A 22057-nucleotide genomic window follows, 5' to 3' on the forward strand; every position below is an offset into this window, starting at 1 on the left:
TTTACTGTCTGCTGAATGCATAATTTCCCTTTAAGACGCATAAAAATGTCCCCTGATTAAGATACATATTTTTTGTTGAAATTTTTGTCATTGATCTCCCTTTAGTATGTCACTGTCCATGTTGTGGGACTATTTGTGCACTTCTACTAAGTATTTTGTGGCTGCAAATATGAGCTGAAGGTTTTTCAGGTTCGCCTGCCATTAAAGTGAATGTGGCCCGCCGCGAACTTGCGGTTCGCGAACATTTTATCGCGTTCACAAACCGTCCTGGCCGATGTCCGTCCATCACTATTCATCACATATAGCTGCAGAAGTGAACTGAGAATATATGTTTCTTTTTGTAATGGGATACACCACTAAACACTTTCAACACATATAGCTGCAGAAGTGAACTGTGTATATATTTTTCTTTTTGTAATGAAATACGCCACTAAACGCTTTCACCACATATAACTGCAGAAGTTAACTGCGTATATATATATATTTTTTTGTTTTTGTATAATGGCTATCTGGATCCCCAAATAATCTTTCCCTGCACTTGCAAATTGCTTTTCTAGCACTTTCCCTAGTGCCTTCTGACGACTCTCCCTGCACTAAGATTCTGTGAAATGATTCCTACCTATCCTTTCCTGCACTTATTAATCGTTTTCTCATTTTTTTTTTTTGTCACAATGAGGCTTTTCCTATTGCTGTCCCTAGCGCCTAAGCATCTTCTCATGTCTGTCTCTGCACTCCGAACGCTGGAAAATGTCTGAATCCAAGATGGCTGCCATGTTTATAGGGCTGTGACATCACAGGGCTGGCTGGCTGCTGATTGGCTGCATGCATGGCATTATGGGTCATCCTGCCTTACCAGAGTTCCTTACCCCATGTCCTCACACGTGTAGCCGCCATTTTCAGCGTCATGTTAGGAAAAATTGTGATTCGTTACCACGAAGCGCGAGGACATTCGCATTCGTTGCGAATCAAATTTTTCTTCAAATTCGGATCGAATTCGACTTAGTCAGCTCTGTTTTGCTCATCTCTAATAAGTAGCATATGGAATTTTTTTACTCTAAGGAAATAACGTCCAAGGGTCATAACTTTTTCATGTTTTCGTTGACATAGCCATATGAGGATTTGTTCTTCGCAGGATAAGTTGAACTGTTCCATATAATGCACTGTAAAACTGTTAATATAAATATTTTGTAAACTGAAAATATATAATATTTTGGGGTGAAAAAAAAAATCTTCAATTCTGCCATTGTTGCTTGGATTTCATTTTACGGCATCCTTTATGCGGTAAAAATAAGATGGGTCAATGTCATTACAGGGATACCAAATTTATTTTGTTTTTATGGTTTACTAATTTTAAAATATAAATATATTTTTGGGGGAAATGAGTAAAAAGAAGCAAGTTATTCTGGCATTTGGATTTTTTTTGCCATTCACTGTTCAAGTAAATAAAATACTACTTGATCAGAACGGACATTTTAAGACACAGCAATACCAATTTAGCTCTTTTATTGTTTTTAATTTTCATATGATTAAAGTTCCACAAACAGTGGGTCCGCAATACACGGGCACCAGCCATGTGAACCCTGTGCTGTGGTGTGAATCCATTGACTTGAATAGGTCCGCGATCTGCAAGATACGGCAAAAAATAGGACATGGCTCATGTTTTGCAAACCACTATTTGTGGTCCGCAACACTGGCACGGCGGCCAGACAGTTGTGCGAATAGGCTCTAATACTGATATAATTAAGAGGCTGATCACATCTCTTTCTTGCTGTACTTCAAGTGTATACATTTGTAAACAGTAAAAACATATTGAAATGTATTGCTCGACATACCCATAAACTATAATAATTTTTTATAAAAATAGCAGTGTGTAATAGGAGTCTCATCATGGTAGGCCCACAGCTGCCATGAGTAGAGATGAGCGAATCAAATCCCACAAAGTGGAATTCAATCCGAATTTAAGGATAAATTAGATTCGCCTCAAAGCCGAATTTCCTCGTGCTTCGTGTAAGCGAATCGATTTATCCTGAAATAGTATTAAAAAAATAAAATAAAAAATTATTACCTGCTCCATTTGTTTGCGATGGGCCTCCAGCTGCCATCTTGATTGAAAATCCTGTGCGCGGTGACCACGTCGGCCAGCGAGATGACGTAATCTCGCGCCACGCTAGATTTCACGCCAGATCTTCAAGCGAGATGGCGGCAGCCGGCCCGTCGTGAGCAAATGGACGCAGTAAGTTTGATTTAAAAAATTTTATGTTAATTTCACACAGTTTTTACACTCAGATGCCGCATCTAGGGGGTACAATGATAGGGGGTAGCGCTATCACAGCTCCCCGTCTAAGTGAATTTTTTTGTAAAATTCTGTGAATCAGCCGAATCGAACTTTTGAAAAATTCGCTCATCTCTAGCCATGATGTCTGTTTGGAACCGGGTGATTGCATTGTGAGGCAGGTGATGAGAGGACAGGGGGAATCCCTCCCTTTGCCTAATCACTCAGATGCCACAGTTGCTATTGACCATGGTATCTGAGGGGTTAAATGGCCAGGATCTGAGTTATCTCTAATCCTGACCACAGCAGGTGGAGGTCAGCAATGTAACACAACCAGCTCTATACACTCCTTGTGCACCTGTAATGTACATTTGAGGGTCAGAGTTAAAGAGTTCTGTTTAATGACCAATTCCATATGGCAGAATTTGCCGTCACATGGCAGAATTTGTCATCAGAATTTTGGCATGGTGCCCAAAATTCAATGGGAGGCAACGCTGCCGTTTATTGTCTGGCAAGTTAAGGCTATGACCATGCTACAAAGGAAGATGTCCCTTTCCAGTGCAGTGTGCCCCTGCTGCTTCAAACCACGCCAGATGTCTGCTTGTGGTTTAGCTCCATTCAAAGGCAGCATCAAAATGAACCATGTGAACAAGCCCATAATCTAAAGGTGGCTGAAAACCAGAATTATGTCTTCTCTCATTCTATAAATGATTTTCAACCTTTAGGGGGAACATTTTCACTCCTGGGTAACCTCTAATGTCATTCCTGCCTCTAATAATTTGGAGTAGGTGCAAGTGATACATTCTGTAATCTTTTTCCACCACTGTAATTTTGTTCAAATATATTTGCTGCTTTGCGAAGCATCTTTGAGCAGATGAGATATGTTGCACTCTCTGTTGTGCTTTAGGAAACTCCTGATTAGGGTTCAAGGAACCCCAGGGTTCCTGGGAACTTTGCTTGGGAAGCATTGCTTTATATAGACAGCAGGCACTTAATCTTAATTCATGTGTAATATTCAAAGCTGTATTGAAATTCATGTCTTGTTTGGTTTTCTGCATGAGCAAATGATTCAACAATCTGAACTTTCTGACCATCACTTAAGTTGGCCATACACATTAGATAAATGTTGACTGAACCTGCCTATTCCAGCAGGACCAGCTGACTATCTAATGTGTACTGGGTCTTCCCAATACTTTTGTTCTGTGGGAGATAGGTTGCTGTCAGAGGTGTATGGAATGTCTGGAAAAGATGTCTGAAAAGTTGTCAGAACAAGTGTTTGGCTGACAGCTATCTAATGTGTATGGGTGTCTTTGGCCCTCACGTCTGACTCATGCCATGTAATAGTAGATACAGTAGTTTTATACATCTCATACACATCGCCCTTTCATAATATAAAAATGGTTGTCCCATGTCCTCATTACTAAGGCGAGGTGAGACTAAGTCCTGACCACCAGGTGGCTGGGAAACAGCAGAGCGTACTGGCACTCCCTGTTTCAGTAGCTCTTATTTCGGTGCATGGGAGATATGGAAACAGCATAGCTTGCTTCGCTGATTCCCGGCCACCTAGTAGTCGAGACTTAATTTCACAACGCGTTTGTAACAGTGTTAAGAGACAATCCCTTTAAGAATTGAAGATTTAAAGAATGACATGGTCCTGAAAATAACTGTTCTTAAAATATAAATATGTTAATGTACCAGCAGGCATAGAGAATGGGGATGATATCAGGAATTTAGATGAAGAGATCAAAGAATTGAATGAATCAAATTTGAAGATAGAAGCTGACATGATGAAACTTCAAACCCAGGTTTGAAAACACTTTAGTAATTTCTGTGTAAATAAATTTAGAAACTGGCAGTTTAATCAGAATAGATATATTAAAGGGGTTCTCCACGCTTGATGCTTTATTCATCCCTTGGAAAGAAACAGAGATTAGTCAATACTTACCTATCCCCCATACTGCTGATGCCAACTTCTTAGCTGCACTCTTCCACTAGCGCTTTGATGGGAAAATTCCCTAGTCTTCCTGTTCAGCTGCATTTACTATTATGCAGCTGAAGAAGATTACAAGGGAACACTTCTGGTCGGGATCTGAGCAGAAAATCCTGCATCCCCTGTAAGAGCTGTGAAAATAGCAGCATCGGCGGTGTTGGGGATGGATACGTTTCGACTAATTTGTGTTTCTTCCCCAGAGATGAGGAAAGCATTGGGTTCTTAAATAGCTTGAAGAACCCTTTTAATTATGCCTACTCTTAAAATATGCACTGTGTAATGGTGTCCCAAAGATATACTAAGTATTCCAAAACATTATACTGTATATGTGATCTAGTAATCACAGCTTTAAGCCCCCTAGTGGGACAAAAAAAAATCGAAAATAAAATTAATTCATACAAAAAAGTTAAAAAAAAAGTATTTAATGTTATAAAAAAAAACATAAAAATACATATAGTTAAGGTTATCACTGTAATTGTGAGGATTTGCAGAATAAATATTATTTATAATGTAAAAAAAAGTATCCAAATATGGTGTATTTACGGTACTATTTTTTTCAATCCAACAAAAAAAAAAGTCAAAATTTAGTTTAAAAATAGTTTTAAAGAAGTTAATCAATAAATGCTATCTAGCCAAAAATGGTGCCAATAAAAATTACAATTGCCCAGCAAAATACAAGCCTACATATAACTATGATGTCAGAAAACAAAAAAAAAGTTATGGCTTTCAGTATACAGCAACCAAAATTTAGTTTTTTTCTATAAACATGCTATTATATACAGTGCTGTCCATAATTATTCATACCCCAGGCAAATTTTTACTTAGTTACTTTTTTTCAACCAGCAAGTGACATAGGTGTCTCTCAAAAGATAATAAGACAATGTACAAGAGGCATTATTGTGGGGAAAAAAAACATTTCTCAGCTTTTATTTACAGTTGAGCAAAAAGTGTCCAGTCCAAAATTATTTATACCCTTCTCAATAATCAATAGAAAAACCTTTATTGGCTATTACAGCAATCAAACGCTTCCTATAATTGCAGACCAGCTTTTTGCATGTCTCCACAGGTATTTTTGCCCATTCATCTTTAGCAATGAGCTCCAAATCTTTCAGGTTGGAGGGTCTTCTTGCCATTACCCTGATCTTTAGCTCCCTCCACAGATTCTCAATTGGATTCAAGTTTGGACTCCAAAATGTTAATGTTGTTGTCTGCTAACCATTTCTTCACCTCTTTTGCTGTGTGTTTTGGGTCATTGTCATGCGGAAATGTCCAATGGTGCCCAAGGCTAAGTTTCTATGCAGACTGCCTGATTTTGTCGTTGAGAATCCTCATGTATTGCTCTTTTTTCATGGTGCCATTTACTGTGATTAGGTTCCCTGGTTTATTGGCTGAAAAACACCCCCAAAGCATTAGGTTCCCACCACCATGTTTGACAGTGGGGATGGTGTTGTTTGGGTTTAAGGCTTCTCCTTTTTTACGCCAAATGAAGGAAACATCATTGTGACCAAACAATTCAATTTTTGTTTCATCTGACCATAACACAGAAGACCAGTTGAAGAAATAGCTAAAATGACAATGAAAGGAGAAGTTATCATTATGGGAGATTTCAATCTTCCAGATATAAACTGGAAAACTAAAATAGCAAGTTCTACCAGGAGTACAGATATTCTAAATTCCCTACTGGGGTTATCTCTACAACAAGTGGTTGAGGAGCCAACCCGGAGGGAGGCCATTTTGGATTTGGTATTCACAAACGGGGATTCGGTATATGATGTCATTGTAGGCGAAACCTTGGGATCTAGTGATCACCAGTCAGTGTGGTTTAATATAAGAACTGTGAAAGAGTCCCACCACACAAAAACAAAAGTTTTAGATTTTAGAAAAACAGACTTTTCAAAAATGAAATTAGTCATAAATGAGTCCTTATCAGACTGGAACGGATTACGTGGAGTCCAGGAGAAATGGGACTACTTAAAAGGTGCATTATTGAAGGCAACAGAAAATTGCATTAGACTCGTCAGTAAAAGCAAAAAAAGGAGGAGACCAATGTGGTACTCAGCAGAAGTGGCCCAAATCATTAAAAATAAAAAGCTAGCATTTTGTAATTATAAAAAAAACCAGAGCAATGAAGATAAGGAAATCTACAAGATTAGGCAGAGAGAGGCCAAGCAAGTTATAAGAACTTCTAAAGCGCAGGCAGAAGAAAAACTAGCTCAGTCTATGAAAAAAGGGGATAAGACATTCTTCAGATATATAAATGAAAAAAGGAAATTAAAACAAGGAATAACTAAATTAAAAACAAAGGACGGAAGGTATGTAGAAGAGAATAAAGGGCTAGCCGACTGCCTTAATGAATACTTCTGTTCAGTTTTTACAAAAGAAAAAGGAGAAGGACCTCCACTAGAAAGAATGACTATTAAATCGTTTGATGCATGTATCTTTACAGAGGAAGATGTTCTAAGTTTGCTGTCTAAGGTGAAGACAGATAAGTCACAGGGGCCTGATGAGATACACCCAAAATTATTAAAAGAGCTTAGTGGTGAGCTGGCAAAACCGTTAACAGATTTATTTAACCAATCATTAGTAACAGGAGTCGTCCCGGAAGATTGGAAATTGGCAAATGTCGTGCCCATTCACAAGAAAGGTAGTAGGGAGGAATCGAGCAACTATAGACCAGTGAGTCTGACATCAATAGTAGGCAAATTAATGGAAACCCTATTAAAGGATAGGATTGTGGAACATCTAAAATCCCATGGATTGCAAGATGAAAAACAACATGGGTTTACTTCAGGGAGATCATGTCAAACAAATCTTATAGATTTTTTTGACTGGGTGAATAAAATAATAGACGGTGGAGGTGCAGTAGACATCGCATATCTAGATTTTAGTAAGGCTTTTGACACTGTCCCACATAGAAGACTTATCAATAAACTGCAGTCATTGAGCATGGACTCCCATATTGTTGAGTGGATTAGGCAGTGGCTGAGTGACAGACAACAGAGGGTTGTAGTCAATGGAGAACATTCAAAACAAGGTAATGTTACCAGTGGGGTTCCACAGGGATCTGTACTGGGACCGATTTTGTTTAATATCTTCATAAGTGATATTGCAAAAGGCCTCGCTGGTAAGGTTTGTCTTTTTGCTGATGACACAAAGATATGTAACAGGGTTGATGTTCCTGGAGGGAAACGCCAAATGGAAAAGGATTTAGGAAAACTAGAAGAATGGTCAGAACTCTGGAAACTGAAATTTAATGTGGATAAGTGCAAGATAATGCACCTGGGGCGTAAAAACCCAAGGGCAGAATATAGAATATTTGACACAGTCCTGACCTCAGTATCTGAGGAAAGGGATTTAGGAGTAATTATTTCAGAAGACTTAAAGGTGGGAAGACAATGTAATAGAGCAGCACGAAATGCCAGCAGAATGCTTGGATGTATAGGGAGAGGTATAAGCAGTAGAAAGAGTGAAGTGCTTATGCCGCTGTACAGAACACTGGTGAGACCTCACTTGGAGTATTGTGCGCAGTACTGGAGGCCATATCTCCAGAAGGATATAGATACTCTAGAGAGAGTTCAGAGAAGAGCTACTAAACTAGTACATGGATTGCAGGATAAAACTTACCAGGAAAGGTTAAAGGACCTTAATATGTATAGCTTGGAAGAAAGAAGAGACAGAGGGGATATGATAGAAACTTTTAAATACATAAAGGGAATCAACTCGGTAAAGGAAGAGAGCATATTTAAAAGAAGAAAAACTACCACAAGAGGACACAGTTTTAAATTAGAGGGGCAAAGGTTTAAAAGTAATATAAGGAAGTATTACTTTACTGAGAGAGTAGTGGATGCATGGAATAGCCTTCCTGCAGAAGTGGTAGCTGCAAATACAGTGAAGGGGTTTAAGCATGCATGGGATAGGCATAAGGCCATCCTTCATATAAGATAGGGCCGGGGGCTATCCATAGTATTCAGTATATTGGGCAGACTAGATGGGCCAAATGGTTCTTATCTGCCGACACATTCTATGTTTCTATGTTTCTATGTTTCTATGACCAGAAGTCTTCTTCTTTGTCCAGATGAGCTTTTGCAAAGGCCAAGTGAGCTTTTGTGTGCCTTATGTGTGGAGAAGTGGCGTCCTCCTTGGTCTGCATCCGTGGAAGCCAGCAGTGTCCGTTGGATTGTCTGCCTTGATACATTGCCACCAGCAGAGCACAGATTCACCAGGATGGCCTTGGTGGTGATCCTTGGATTCTTTTTCACCTCTCTAACTATCCTCCTGGCCAGCACAGGTGTCACTTTTGGCTTCCGACCACGTCCTCTGAGATTTTCCACAGTGCGGAACATCTTGTATTTTTTAATAATACTTTGCACTGTAGCCACTGGAACTTGAAAACATTTAGAAATGGCCTTATAGCCCCTTCCTGACTTGTGAGCAGCCACAATGCGCAGCCGCAGGTCCTCACTGAGCTCCTTTGTCTTAGCCATGACTGTTCAAAAACCAACTGCAGAGAGCTGCTGTTTCTCCCCTGTTGAGTTGATTAAAACAGCTGTTCCCAATTAATCAGGGTAATTAGGATGCTTTAGAACAGCTTGGACTATTTGGAATGGTATAGAACTTTTGATTTTCCCACAGACTGACAGTTTGTGAAGGGTATGAATAATTTTGGACTAGACACTTTTCGCCCAAATGTAAATAAAAGCTGAGAAATGCTTTTTTTCCACAATAATGCCTCTTGTACATTGTCTTATTATCTTTTGGGAGACACCTATGTCATTTCCTGTCAATAAATTACTTGCTGGTTGAATAAAAGTAACTTTAAGTCAAAATTTGCCAGGGGTATGAATAATTACGGGCACTGTAACTCCTAAACATAACTACTAAAGCAGGCATCCTCAAACTGCGGCCTTCCAGCTGTTGCAAAACTACAACTCCCAGCATGCCCGAACAGCCTACAGGTATCAGCCTACACTAGGGCATTGTGGGAGTTGTAGTTTTACAACAGCTGGAGGGCCACAGTTTGAGGATGCCTGTACTAAAGCATAAAAATATCCTCTAGAATAAAGTTAAATCATATAGTTCAGTTCAGTTTTTGGGGGAGCAAAGTGAATGGAGGCTGGTAGAATAATAAAAAACTCACCTTCCCAACCCCCCTCTGTAATCTCCTCCGGGCTGCAACTGTGATGTAATGTTTTGGCTTCAGCAGTGCCATCCAATATACTTCATGTGACCACTGCAGTCAATCACCTTGGTCTTGTTCTGTACACCACTGAGGCTCACAATTGGCTGCAGTATTATACAGGATGTCACTGCTGCAGCCAAAACATTACATTATGACTGAAGCCTGGCAGAGAGGATAGTGCGGCAATGCTGGATTAGAGAGAGCTGAGAAAGGCGAGTTTAACTTTTTATTATTTTACCAGCCTTACTACAGTTTGCCCTAAAAACATTTTGACTTGGATAACCCCTACAGATCCTTGCAATTTTTTGCATTTTTGTTTTTTATTCTCTGCCTTCCCAAACCAATAACTTTTTTATTTTTCCATTCACATCAATGTATTGTTTTTTTTGCAATGAGAAGCTGGAAAATCCAAAGAGGGTGGAATTGAAAAAAAAGGAAGTGTGCCAGTTTTATTGGTTTTGTTTTTATGGCATTCCCTATGCAGTAAAACTGACCTGTTACCTTTATTCTCCCGGTCAGTACAATTATAGCGACACTGCATCTACTGTATATGCCATAGTGGTTTTTCTTGTGTTTTAATAAAAAAAAAATAATGAAAAAAAAGATTTTTTTTCTTTGCCATATTCTGACCCCTTAACTTTTTATGGTTATGTCTATAGAGCTGTGTGAGGGTTCATTGTTTGCAGGGAGGTCTCTAGTTTGTATTGATATTATTTTGTAGTGTGTACAACTTTTTGATCACTTTTTTTTATTTCTTTGAAAGATGAAGTGAAAAAATGGGGAATCGGCCATTTCGATTTTTTTCGTAACAGTGTTCACCATATGGAGTACATTTTATATTTATTGGGGATATGGCGATACCTATGATATTTATTTTTCTTATTTGTTTGTTTTTATTTTTAACCCCTTATTTCAGCCTTATTTCACCTTAAGGACCAGGCCATTTTTTGAAAATCTGACCAGTGTCACTTTAAGTGGTGATAACTTTAAAACGCTTTGACTTATCCAGGCCATTCTGAGATAGTTTTTTCATCACATATTGTACTTCACTGGTAAAATGAAGTAAAAAAAAAATATTTTTTTGCATAAAAAAATACCTAATTTGCCCAAAATTTGGAAAAATTAGCAAATTTAAAAGTTTCAGTTTCTCTACTTCTGTACCACATAGTAATACCCCCAAAAATTGTGATGACTTTACATTCCCCATATGTCTACTTCATGTTTGAATTATTTTGGGAATGATATTTTATTTTTTGGGGATGTTACAAGGCTTAGAAGTTTAGAAGCAAATCTTGAAATTTTTCAGAAATTTACAAAAACCCACTTTTTAGGGACCAGTTCAGGTCTGAAGTCACTTTGCGAGGCTTACATAATAGAAACCACCCGAAAATGACCCCATTCTAGAAACTACACCCCTCAAGGTATTCAAAACTGATTTTACAAACTTCGTTAACCCTTTAGGTGTTGCACAAGACTTATTGGCAAATGGGGATGAAATTTGAGAATTCCATTTTTTTGCCTAATTTTCTATTTTAACCCATTTTTTCCACTAACAAAGCAAGGGTTAACAGCCAATCAAGACTGTATATTTATTGCCCCGACTCTGCCGTTTACAGAAACACCCCATATGTGGCCGTAAACTACTGTACGGCCACACAGCGGGGCGTAGAGTGAAAGGTGCGTCGTTTGGTTTTTGGAAGGCAGATTTTGTTGGACTGGTTTATTTACACCATGTCCCATATGAAGCCCCCCTTGATGCACACCTAGAGTAGAAACTCAATAAAAGTGACCCTATCTAAGAAACTACACCCCTCAAGGTATTCAAAACAAATTTTACAAACTTTGTTAACCCTTTAGGCGTTGCACAAGATTTAATGGAAAATAGAGATACAATTTCAAAATTTCACTTTTTTGGCAGATTTTCCATTTTAATATTTGTTTTCCAGTTACAAAGCAAGGGTTAACAGCCAAACAAAACTCATTATTTATGGCTCTGATTCTGTAGTTTACAGAAACACCCCTTATGTGGTCGTAAACTGCTGTATGGGCAGACGGCATTGCGCAGAAGGAAAGGAATGCCATATGGTTTTTGTGGGCCAGGTGTTGCTGGACTGTGTTTTTGACCCCATGTCCCATTTGAAGCCCCCCTGATGCACCCCTAGAGTAGAAACTCCAAAAAATTGACCCCATTTTGGAAACTACGGGATAAGGTGGCAGTTTTGTTGGTACTAGTTTAGGGTACATATGATTTTTTGTTGCTCTATATTACACTTTTTGTGCGGCAAGGTAACAAGAAATAGCTTTTTTGGCAGTTTTTTTTTGTTATTTACAACATTCACCTGACAGGTTAGATCATGTTGTAATTTTATAGAGCAGGTTGTCACAGACACGGCGATACCTAATATGTATACAATTTTTTTTATTTATGTAAGTTTTACACAATGATTTCATTTTTAAAACAAAAAAAAAGTTTTAGTGTCTCCATAGTCTAAGAGCCATAGTTTTTTCAGTTTTTGGGCGATTATCTTAAGTAGGGTCTTATTGTTTGCGGGATGAGATGACGGTTTGATTGGCACTATTTTGGGGTGCATATGACTTTTTGATCGCTTGCTATTACACTTTTTGTGACATAAGATGACAAAAAATTGCTTTTTTTACACAGTTTTTATTTTTATTTTTTTACGGTGGTCACCTGAGGGGTTAGGTCATGTGATATTTTTATAGAGCCGATCAATACGGACGCAGAGATACCTAATATGTATACCTTTTTTTATTTATGTAAGTTTTACACAATGATTTCATTTTTGAAACAAAAAAAATAATGTTTTAGTGTTTCCATAGTCTAAGAGCCATAGTTTTTTGAGTTTTTGGGTGATTATCTTGGGTAGGGTATGATTTTTGCGGGATGAGATGATGGTTTGATTGTTACAATTTTGGCGTACATGCGACTTTTTTGATCACTTTTATTACCTTTTTTGGGAAGTAAGGTGGGCAAAATTTTTATTTAATCATAGTTTTTAATTTCTTATTTTTATGACGTTCACCGTTCGGGTAAAGTAACATGACTGTTTTATAGATCAGGTCGTTACGGATGCGGCGATACCAAACATGTGTAGGGAATTTTTTTTATTTTCCATTTTTTATCAGTGATAAATGTTTTTTTTTATTTTTACTTTTTTTTCACTTTTTTTACTTTTTTTTTTGACCCAGATCCACTTGGTTCTTGAAGACCCAGTGGGTCTGATGTCTGTATAATACAGTACAGTACACCATATAGTGTTTTGTACTGTATTTTACTTTGTCTGAACAGATCTATGCCTTTAGCACAGATCTGTTCAGCACCATGGACAGCAGGATGCCTGAGAAGGCATCCTGTTGCCATGGGAACCTTCCCCGTCTGCTTAGTAGTGGCCAGAACTGCGCAGACGGGGAAGGGTAAGGAGGGGGGCTGTCTGGGGGCTCTCTCCCTCTACATCGGGGGGCTGCAAAGGAACAGCAGCCCCCCGATGGGAGAGAGCTCCCTGAGCTGTTAACCTTTTCCATACAGCGGTCCGTACGGACCGCGGTATGGAAAGGGTTAAACGGCTGACAACGCATCACAGATGTCAGCCGTTTATACCAGGGTGTCAGCAATGTGCTGACACCCTGGTATACCCACTGTACACCAACGATTATTCAAGGGGAGGCGGGCTGGGGATCGCGATCCCGCCTGCCGCACCACCCGCCTCCCGCACCGCCCCCCCTGCACTTCCCACCGGGATAAAATCATTCAGGGGTGCAGGGGGGGGTGAAATATACATATTTTAGGAATACTAAAGTTTCTGATCCCTGCGGTCAGGGACCGCAGGGATCAGAAACTCCAGAAAGCGCAGCAAACCCCCCCGCGCATTTAGCCGAGGTGCCTGCTCAATGATTTGAGAAGGCACCTTGTTCCGATCACAGCCGGCCGGGCAGCAGTGATCGGAACAACACATGACGTACCGGTACGTCATGTGTCCTTAAGGACTCGGGAAACATGCCGTACCGATACGTCATGTGTCCTTAAGGGGTTAATATAGGAAAAGGGGATGATTAGAATTTTTATATATTATTTTTTATATTTTAAAAAACTTTTAAAAACATTTTTTTAACTTTTTTTTAAGTTCCCCTAGGGTACATAGAACATGCCATCGTCAGATCACTTCTCCCATAGACTGCAATGAATTACTATTGTAGCCTTTGGGAGTTTCATTATGTTCCTATCGAGCTCCATAAGCACATTGCTGTGGTAAGCCTCTGAGCCTCTAGCAGTAGTATTGCCCCCATTGTACAACCTTCACAGTAGTTTTGTCCAGATATGTTACCTCTCATGGTAGTTATGCCCATATTGTGCCCCTTCAAGGTAGTTATGCCTTCACTGTACAACTTTCACGGTAGTTATGCCCATATTGTGCCCCTTTAAAGTACTTATCCCTTCATTGTGCCCCCTTCACAGTTGTAATGCCCACTTTGTGCCTCCCTCAAAGTAGTTATGCTCTCTGTACCCATTTCAAAGTAGTAATGCCCTATCTGTGCCCCCTTCACAGTTGTAATGCCTTCTCTGTGCCCCTTCAGAGTAGTTATGCCCTCACTGTGCCCCCATACCAGTAATAATGCCCTCTGTGCCCCTTCATAGTAATAATGCCCACTCAGTGACCCATAACAGTTATGCCCACTGACTTTACAAGAGTAATGCTCTCTGTGCCCCCTTCACAGTAGTAATGCAATCTGTGCTCCCTTCATAGTAGTAATGCCCATTGTGCACCTTCATAGTAGTAATGACCATCGTGCCCCCTTCATAGTAATAATGCTCACTGTGCCTCCTTCACAGTAGTGATGCCCATTGTGCCCACTTCATAGTTATAATGCCCATTGCATCCCATTTATAGTAGTAATGCCCATTGTGCCCCCTCCATAGTAGTAATGCCCATTGTGCCCCCCTAATACTAGTAATGCCCTTTGTAGTAGTATTGCTCTCTGTGCCACCTTTGTAGTAGTAATGCCCTCTGTGCCCCCTTTATGGTAGAAATGCCCTCTGTTAAATAAAATTAAAAAAACACAGTACCCACTCACCTTATCCCATTCCTGAAGCTCACAGTCCTCTCTCCCCTACAGACACAGATCGCTCTGCAGCACTGTGTTGGCGGAGCTTATGCAGATTTCTGGGCTGCAGGCTCCGCCCACACAGGCCAGCAGCACGATCTGTGCCTGCAGGCTGAATGGTGGAGCGGGGAGAAGTCTTCCTGCTTCACCATTCAGTGCTAGAGAGACAGAGCGCAGGGAGTTGAGTGACAGGACCACAGCTCTCTGTGCTCCAGCAATGAACGCTTCCATCTAGGTTCTGGCACCCCCTGAGATCTGGCACCCGGGGTGGAACGCCACCCCCTTGGCACGCCACTGGCCATTTGGGCTTAGGAGATGAGTATTCCTGGGGAAAAGCCTTTCCGGTTGGGTGGTCACAATTCACCACATCATCTGAGTGATTCAATGTCACTGATCTGCGTTATCACCAATCACAGACATTAGCTCTGGGTTCTTGCAGTTTACAACAACAGAAAGAACCCCAGTGACTACACTGATTTTTCAGCTTCTGATCAGGCGCTATGTTTAAATATTGGACTTAAAGAGGTTAAATATTGTGCTTCATTTAGATGCTGTCAACCCTGCTACCTCTGGTTACTACTGCAAGTAGACATTTTGGTTGCAAAACAGTCAATCATATAAGATATGTAACCTATAGACTAAATGGATTGGAAATTTTAGCAAGGATAGATTAGTCAGTGGCATAATAAGGTATAAAATAGTTGAGTCGCACAACTACAAAATACTAGTAACATGACGGTATCCCATTAATATTTAATACTAGCTATACAAAGAACCCAAATATGAAATGGGATGGGATAGGATGAATAATAGAGGAACATCAATAGTCCTATTTACATTGTGCTTGACTTCCATTCCATGACTTAGAAAAAATGCTTACATTTGAAAAAAAAACACATGTACGTTGAACATTATATGGTTTTATACAATGGTAGTTAATGGCAGACATATGCAACTGTATACTATATACATAGATTCATACACATGAGGCATGTTCGTTGGTCCTTTTCATACTTGCACACTAAATGGAGTGGAGAACTAAATGTGAACAAAGTGTTATTTCACAAGAACATCTATCATTATTTCAAAAATAAACTGACAGGGACCAACAGTGTACTACTTCTATGGTCAAACTGTATACACCACAGTGACTCGGTAGAGCAGTAAGGTACTGTATTAATGGAGCCATGAGGATGCGAATTAGGGAGATTTATCCAAACTGCCCATAGCAACCAATCAGATTCCATGTTTCAGAGCTCCTTTTGAAAACGAAAGGTGGAATCTGATTGGTAGCTATGGTCAACTAAGCCAGTTTTCTTTTACACCAGTTTTGCTAAATGTCTCCCAATATCTGACATTCAAGAATTGCTCCCTTCAACTTCCCTTATGCAACAAAGTCAGTCTTTAAAATCTTCTATCTTCTTGATAGGTCATCAGTATTTGATCGCTGGGGGTCCTACACTCGGGACCCCCACGATCAGCTGTTTGATATGGCACTGGCACTGCTGCCTTCTCCATGCTTACCAAGCACAGAGCCGTACATTGTACAGCAGCTGTGGTTGGTATCACACTCAGCCCCAATCAGCTGCACCTAGACCGATGAACGTGTCATCACTGGCCTAGGAAAAGCTGAGAGAAGGCCGCGGCACGACTGTGAGCGTCGCTGCCTTCTCGAACAGCTGGTCGGCGGAGGTCCCGGGTGTCAGACCCCCACCGATCCGTATTAATATCTCAGAAAATACCTTTAAATCATGATTTGGAGACCTGAGACATATGCCATTATTACAGTAATTAAATTCTGAATAGTCAAATTCTTTCTTTAAAAAAAATAAATAAATAACATTTTAAAGAACCCATATCTGTTGCCCAAAAAAAATCTGTGTTTCCTTAAAAAAAATTGCTCGCTGCTAAAGAAAAAAATGCACCCTTCTGCAATTAAATGTTAAAAATTACAATCCAACTGTGGGTTCTGGTCACAACCTACCTGTAATGTTGATTTATGCAAAGTTTGTTAAAAGTACAAGGACCATATAAAGTGGGGTCTGTCACAAGGAAATTCACTGTTAAAGGGGTTGTCTGGCCTTGGAGCTCCTATCTTCCCCTGAACATAAAAAAAACCCACTCATCTGTCCCTGGACATGTCTCTGCTCTATTCCCATACAATTCTGGTCCCTGCAGGACCCAGAAGCGACCCAATTAAAGGCCTCAGCAGTCACAGTGGCTTGAACGCTATATCACAGAAGTGATGTGCTGCTCAAGCCACTGGGAACAGCAGACACAGAACCAAGTCGCTTTCCGGTCCTTTGGGGACAAAGCAGCGGCAGGACCGTGGACAAGTGAGTGATTTTTTTTTTATGTTCAGCGGGGCTGCAAGGCTGGACAACCTCTACAAACCAGGCACAATGTCTTGTAGGGCTAGATCAGCTGAATGTTATGATGCTATTTGATGCTTCATTCTAGAGAAAAGGTACTTTTAATCCATATGCAAATGAGCAGTTAAGTGCGCCATGGGTGGGCCCAAGCCACTCTGTGCACTCTTGCTCCTCCTGCTTCCTTTGCCAGGCCTTTCCTCTCCCCCTGATTGACAGGGCCAAGTGAGATAAGTATACGGGATTCTAGCCCCTTCAATGAAGAAGGATAGGGAGGGGCTAGCAGACAAAACAGGAGTGCAAGTATGCACAAATGTCTTGGGCTTCATCTGCTCATTTGTATATTGAAAGGCCTTATTCACACATCCGTTGTTTCTTTCCTGATCTGTTCCGTTTTTTGCGGAACAGATCTGGACCAGATCTGGACCCATTCATTTTCAATGGGTCCTGAAAAAAAATCAGACATTGAGCTGTCCGTTTTTTTTCAGGACCCATTGAAAATGAATGGGTCCAGATCTGGTCCAGATCTGTTCCGCAAAAAACGGAACAGATCAGGAAAGAAACAACGGACGTGTGAATGGACCCTAAAAGTACTTTTTCTCCAGAATAAAGCAATGGATCGCTACATGAAAGGCTTCATTACATCCAGCTGTCGTGCCTAGTATAACAGTGAATTTCCTGGTGACAGACTAGAGGTCTGGCGTTCACATCACGTTTTTTTTTCATACTTTTAACGTACACGAAAAAAAAAAATACATTAATGGATGCCTCAGACAGATGCCATACTGTGGCACCTGTCACCATAGAGTTTCATTAACGGATGCTACGGAGTTTCATTGTAAAAATAAAATAAAAACATATACATTAAAATATAAGTTTTTTTGCAGGACCCTGCAAGATGGAAAAGCAAGAAAACATTTATGTTAACATATACGCTTTTTTACAATGCAACTCTATGGTGACCAATGCCACAGTATGGCATCTGTTTGGTGCATCCGTTAATGTGTACGATCTTTTTATTTGTGTACGTTAAACATATGACAAAAACGTGATGTGAACCCACCCTTAGTTATGCTCTCTAGGCAGTCATTGCATACTAGTGAGATACTTCCTGTAACCTTGCTTAAAAATTTCAAAGGTGCCCATACACCTGCAGACCGTGCATGTTTTTTGGAGGAATACTACCCTCTACCATACTCCTCTGGCAGCTGCTTTTCTCCAGGGGTAACAAAGGATTCGGCTTGTTGACATGCCCGATCTTTCTTCCCTCTAATGTTTGCCCTTGGGGGAAAGTTGGGACACCCCCAAACACAGCCAATTTCTCAGGTATGGCCGACTTTCCTCTAATTTGTATGGGCACCTCCAAATCCTGTCCAATATAGTTCTGCATTAAAATATTCATACAGTATAGGGCGACTTAAATATTCATTTAAAATGCATGTCATTTTATTTTCCTCATTCAGACTATCACCAAGTTTCCTTGTAACCAATAAAATTTTCTGATTTAGATCTCTTCAATGGAGACAAATCTGAAAACAATAGAGGAGGAGAACAAACTCATAGAGCAGAACAATGAAAGTCTTTTGAAAGAGTTGGCTGGTCTAAGCCAAGCCCTTATTTCAAGTCTTGCCGATATCCAGCTTCCACAAATGGTAAGACCATGTAAATTCCCAAGATGAGGCCTAAAAATAAAACTGCATCTACTAGAAAGTATGCTACATATGCTAAGGGCCAACACCCTTCCTTCAGCCCCTGTTCTCTGCCAGGACTTTCGAATGAAGGAACACACTGACTTGTGGACATTCCTATCTGATTTTTCTGAACATGAATAAGCAGCCAATGTTTGGCTTTCATGAGTAAAAAGGATGGACTTGTTTTGTGTAATTGGTTAAATATGAGATTGTGATATGTCTTAATGACTGTAAGAAATGTTGGTTGAAATTATGTATTATCAAGGTCTGCTATGCCAACCATGAATCTGGATAGACATTACTGGGAGCATTATTGAATAACAATGTGTGATTATAACAAGACTTTACTTCTACACATTTTACACTATTTTAACACACTTAAAGAGGTTGGCCACCTTCTGGTTACTGATGACCAATGTGTTTGTAAGATGATTATATGGCACTAACTAATATAGCCTTTGTTGAAATTCTGCACCATTTTCTATATTTAGTAAGGTATGCTCTCTTGTTTACAGATTCGTTTGAGCGGTCCACACAGAGGTCCTGTGCATAAAATGGCTGCTGATAGAGGGTCATGTGGCCAGGCAAATCACCTCCATGTTATGCCTCCTCCATTCAAATACACTGCACCTGCCATCAGTACTTGTTCTGTTGGGAGTTTAGTGCAGGTGCAGTGTGTTTGAATGGAGGAGACATCACGTGGAGGTGGTTTGCCTGGTCACATGACCCTCCAACAGCAACCATCAGTTCTGCGTTGCGTGAAAAACGCAGCATGTTCTATATTCTGCGTTTTTCACGCAGTCCTGGCCCCAAAGAAGTGAAGCAAGTGCGGAAGCAATGTGTTTTTCACTGATGGTTGCTAGGAGATGTTGTTTGTAAACTTTCAGTTTTTATCACGCGCGTGAAAAACTGAACAACTGAACGCAATCGCAGACAACTTGCTTGCAAAATGGTGCGAGTTTCACTGAACGCACCCTGAACGCATCCGGAGCTAATCTGTCAAGTTCGTCTGAAAGAGGCCTAAGGCATATTGGTACACCATATATTTTTTCCAGGGTGCGGGTGCCCACAGAGAGGGCTCTGAGTGCTGCCTCTGGCACCCGTGCCATAGGTTCACCACCATTGCTATAGGCTATTAATCATAATATTTTCCTGTCCAGGGCCATAGCAATGTCGTAATGCTCAGTGCCATACATGTAGGATGTAATCACACAGGCACGGGGGGAGGTGTAGTGGCCAATTGTGATTGATAGCTACATCCTGCGCCAATGGCCGGAAAATACAGGATCAGGACCATTTAACCCCTGGAATGACACCATTGGCCATGGTATTGCGATCAGTGGGGCTGATAGTTTTAAAGGGCTAACAAAGTGGGCCTAACAAAGGTCCACAAGTCTGTCTATAGAAAGTTCAATGCATTATAATAATAATAATAATAATAACACATATAGGCACACATCCACTACTTGGGCGAAAGAAGTAAAAGAAAAATATGTAAAAACACAAAAAATTAATTGCATTAGTTAAAAAATTGCAAAAAAACTAAACAATTTTGTATCCTAGTAAATGCAACATCATATACCAAAAATCTAAAATGGGTGGAACAGGTAAAAAAGCAATTCCGCCATAGTTATATGTGTTTCATTTTTACAGCGTTAACTATTTGGTTAAAATGATGTTATCTTGATTCTGTAGGTCAGTACTAGAGATGAGCGAATCGAAGTTGACAAAGTGGAATTCGATCCGAATTTCAGGAAAAATGGCTGCAGCACGTGTTTGCACATGGAACAAGGAACTCTGGGAATGAGGGATCACCCACAATGCCATGCATGCAGCCAATTAGCAGCCAGCCAGCCCTGTGATGTCACAGCCCTATTAACAGCCTCAGCCATCTTGTATTCAGCTATTTTCCAGTGTACTTAGTGCAGGGAGAGACTTCAGCAGGGACAGTGGTATAAAAGACTTTAAAACTTTTATTTTGCTGTATAGAAGTTCAGGGAAAGGATAGGGAGAAATCATTCCACAGTATTGAAGCAGAACAGGGTTCAGTAGGGGAGTTTACCGCCTGGGTAGTAGGAACAATCCTATTACACCTTGCTGCACTGACTGGGGATCTAAATTGCCATTATACAGCTCTGTAACTCAAAAAAAACTTTCTTGTTATTGGGGTGCAAGTGCTGTTTGATACTAGTGTTGATCACGAATATTCGAATTGCGAATTTTTATCACAAATATCGGCACTTCGAGAATTCGAGAATATTTAGAATATAGTGTTAAATATTCGTAATTTCGAATATTCGAGATTTTTTCTTAATCAGTACACATGATCCCTCCCTGCTTCTAGCTTCTAGGCCAATAAGAAGGCTGCAATATCTTTGACTTTAGGAGTAGTGTTGATTGCGAATTTTCGTAATGCTGATTTTTCAATTGCCGATTTCTGCAATCAAGAAAATAATGACTGGAGATAACAAATTCTCAAATTTGCGAATATATGGCGAATATACGACCAAATATTCGCAAAATATCATGAATTCGAATATTGTCCCTGCCTCTCATCACCATAGTTGATACAGCCATAAACAGGGTTTATTACAAGGAAATATTTCTACGTCTTATTTGCCCTTGTGCGGTGCAGTTATATGTTCTAAAGCATTTTTTGGCTTGTATTAGTGGGGGAAAAAAAGCTTATTAGCCGTTGTGTGGTAAAGTGAGAAAATTACAGCCCTTTTTGGTGTGTATTATTTGCTGTTCAGCGGTGTAGTTATATGTTCTAAAGCCTTTGTGGCGTGTATAGGTGGAAAAAAATAAAGGCCTTTTTGCCATTCAGCAGTGCAGTTATATGTTCTAAAGCTCTTTTTCGTGTGTATTAGTGGCAAAAAAATATATATTATTTGCTGTTCAGCGGTGCAGTTATATATTCTAAAGCCCTTTTTTGCGTGTATTAGTGGCAAAAAAATATATATATATTATTTGAAGTTCAGCGGTGCAGTTTTATGTTGTCAAGCCCTTTATGGCATCTATTAGTGGCAAAAATATATATATTTGCCGTTCAGCAGTGCAGTTATATGTTCTAAAGCCTTTTGTGGTGTGTATAAGTGAAAAAAAGGGCCTATTTGCCATTCAGTGGTGCAGTTATATGTTCTAAAGCCCCTTTTGGCGTGTATTAGCAGCAAAAGAAATATATATTTGCCATTCAGCAGTGCAGTTATATGTTCTAAAGCATTTTATTGCGTGTATTAGTGGCACAAAATAAAGTATTTGCTGTTGTATGGTGAAGTGAGGAAAATTACAGCCCTTTTTAGTGTGTATTAGTGGCCGTTCTGCGGTGCAGTTATATGTTGTAGAGCCTTTTGTGGCGTGTATAAGTGGAAAAAAATAAGGGCCTATTTGTCGTTCAGTAGTGCAGTTATATGTTGTAAAGCCCTTTTTAGCGTG

At 39.9% G+C, this 22057-nt stretch overlaps 1 protein-coding gene across 2 annotated transcripts in view; it reads left to right on the forward strand.

The window, feature by feature from the left end:
• Positions 1-22057, forward strand: part of ST18 (ST18 C2H2C-type zinc finger transcription factor) — a 180858-nt gene that overhangs the window by 151855 nt on the left and 6946 nt on the right. For both annotated transcript variants that reach the window (XM_040432085.1, XM_040432086.1), the window contains 2 exons: positions 3974-4077; positions 18440-18583. In XM_040432085.1, the coding sequence (XP_040288019.1) occupies positions 3974-4077; positions 18440-18583 (248 nt within the window). The remainder of the gene's footprint in view (positions 1-3973; positions 4078-18439; positions 18584-22057) is intronic.

Source organism: Bufo bufo, chromosome 5, assembly GCF_905171765.1.
Source record: "Bufo bufo chromosome 5, aBufBuf1.1, whole genome shotgun sequence".
In the NCBI taxonomy this organism is placed as follows: Eukaryota; Metazoa; Chordata; class Amphibia; order Anura; family Bufonidae; genus Bufo; species Bufo bufo.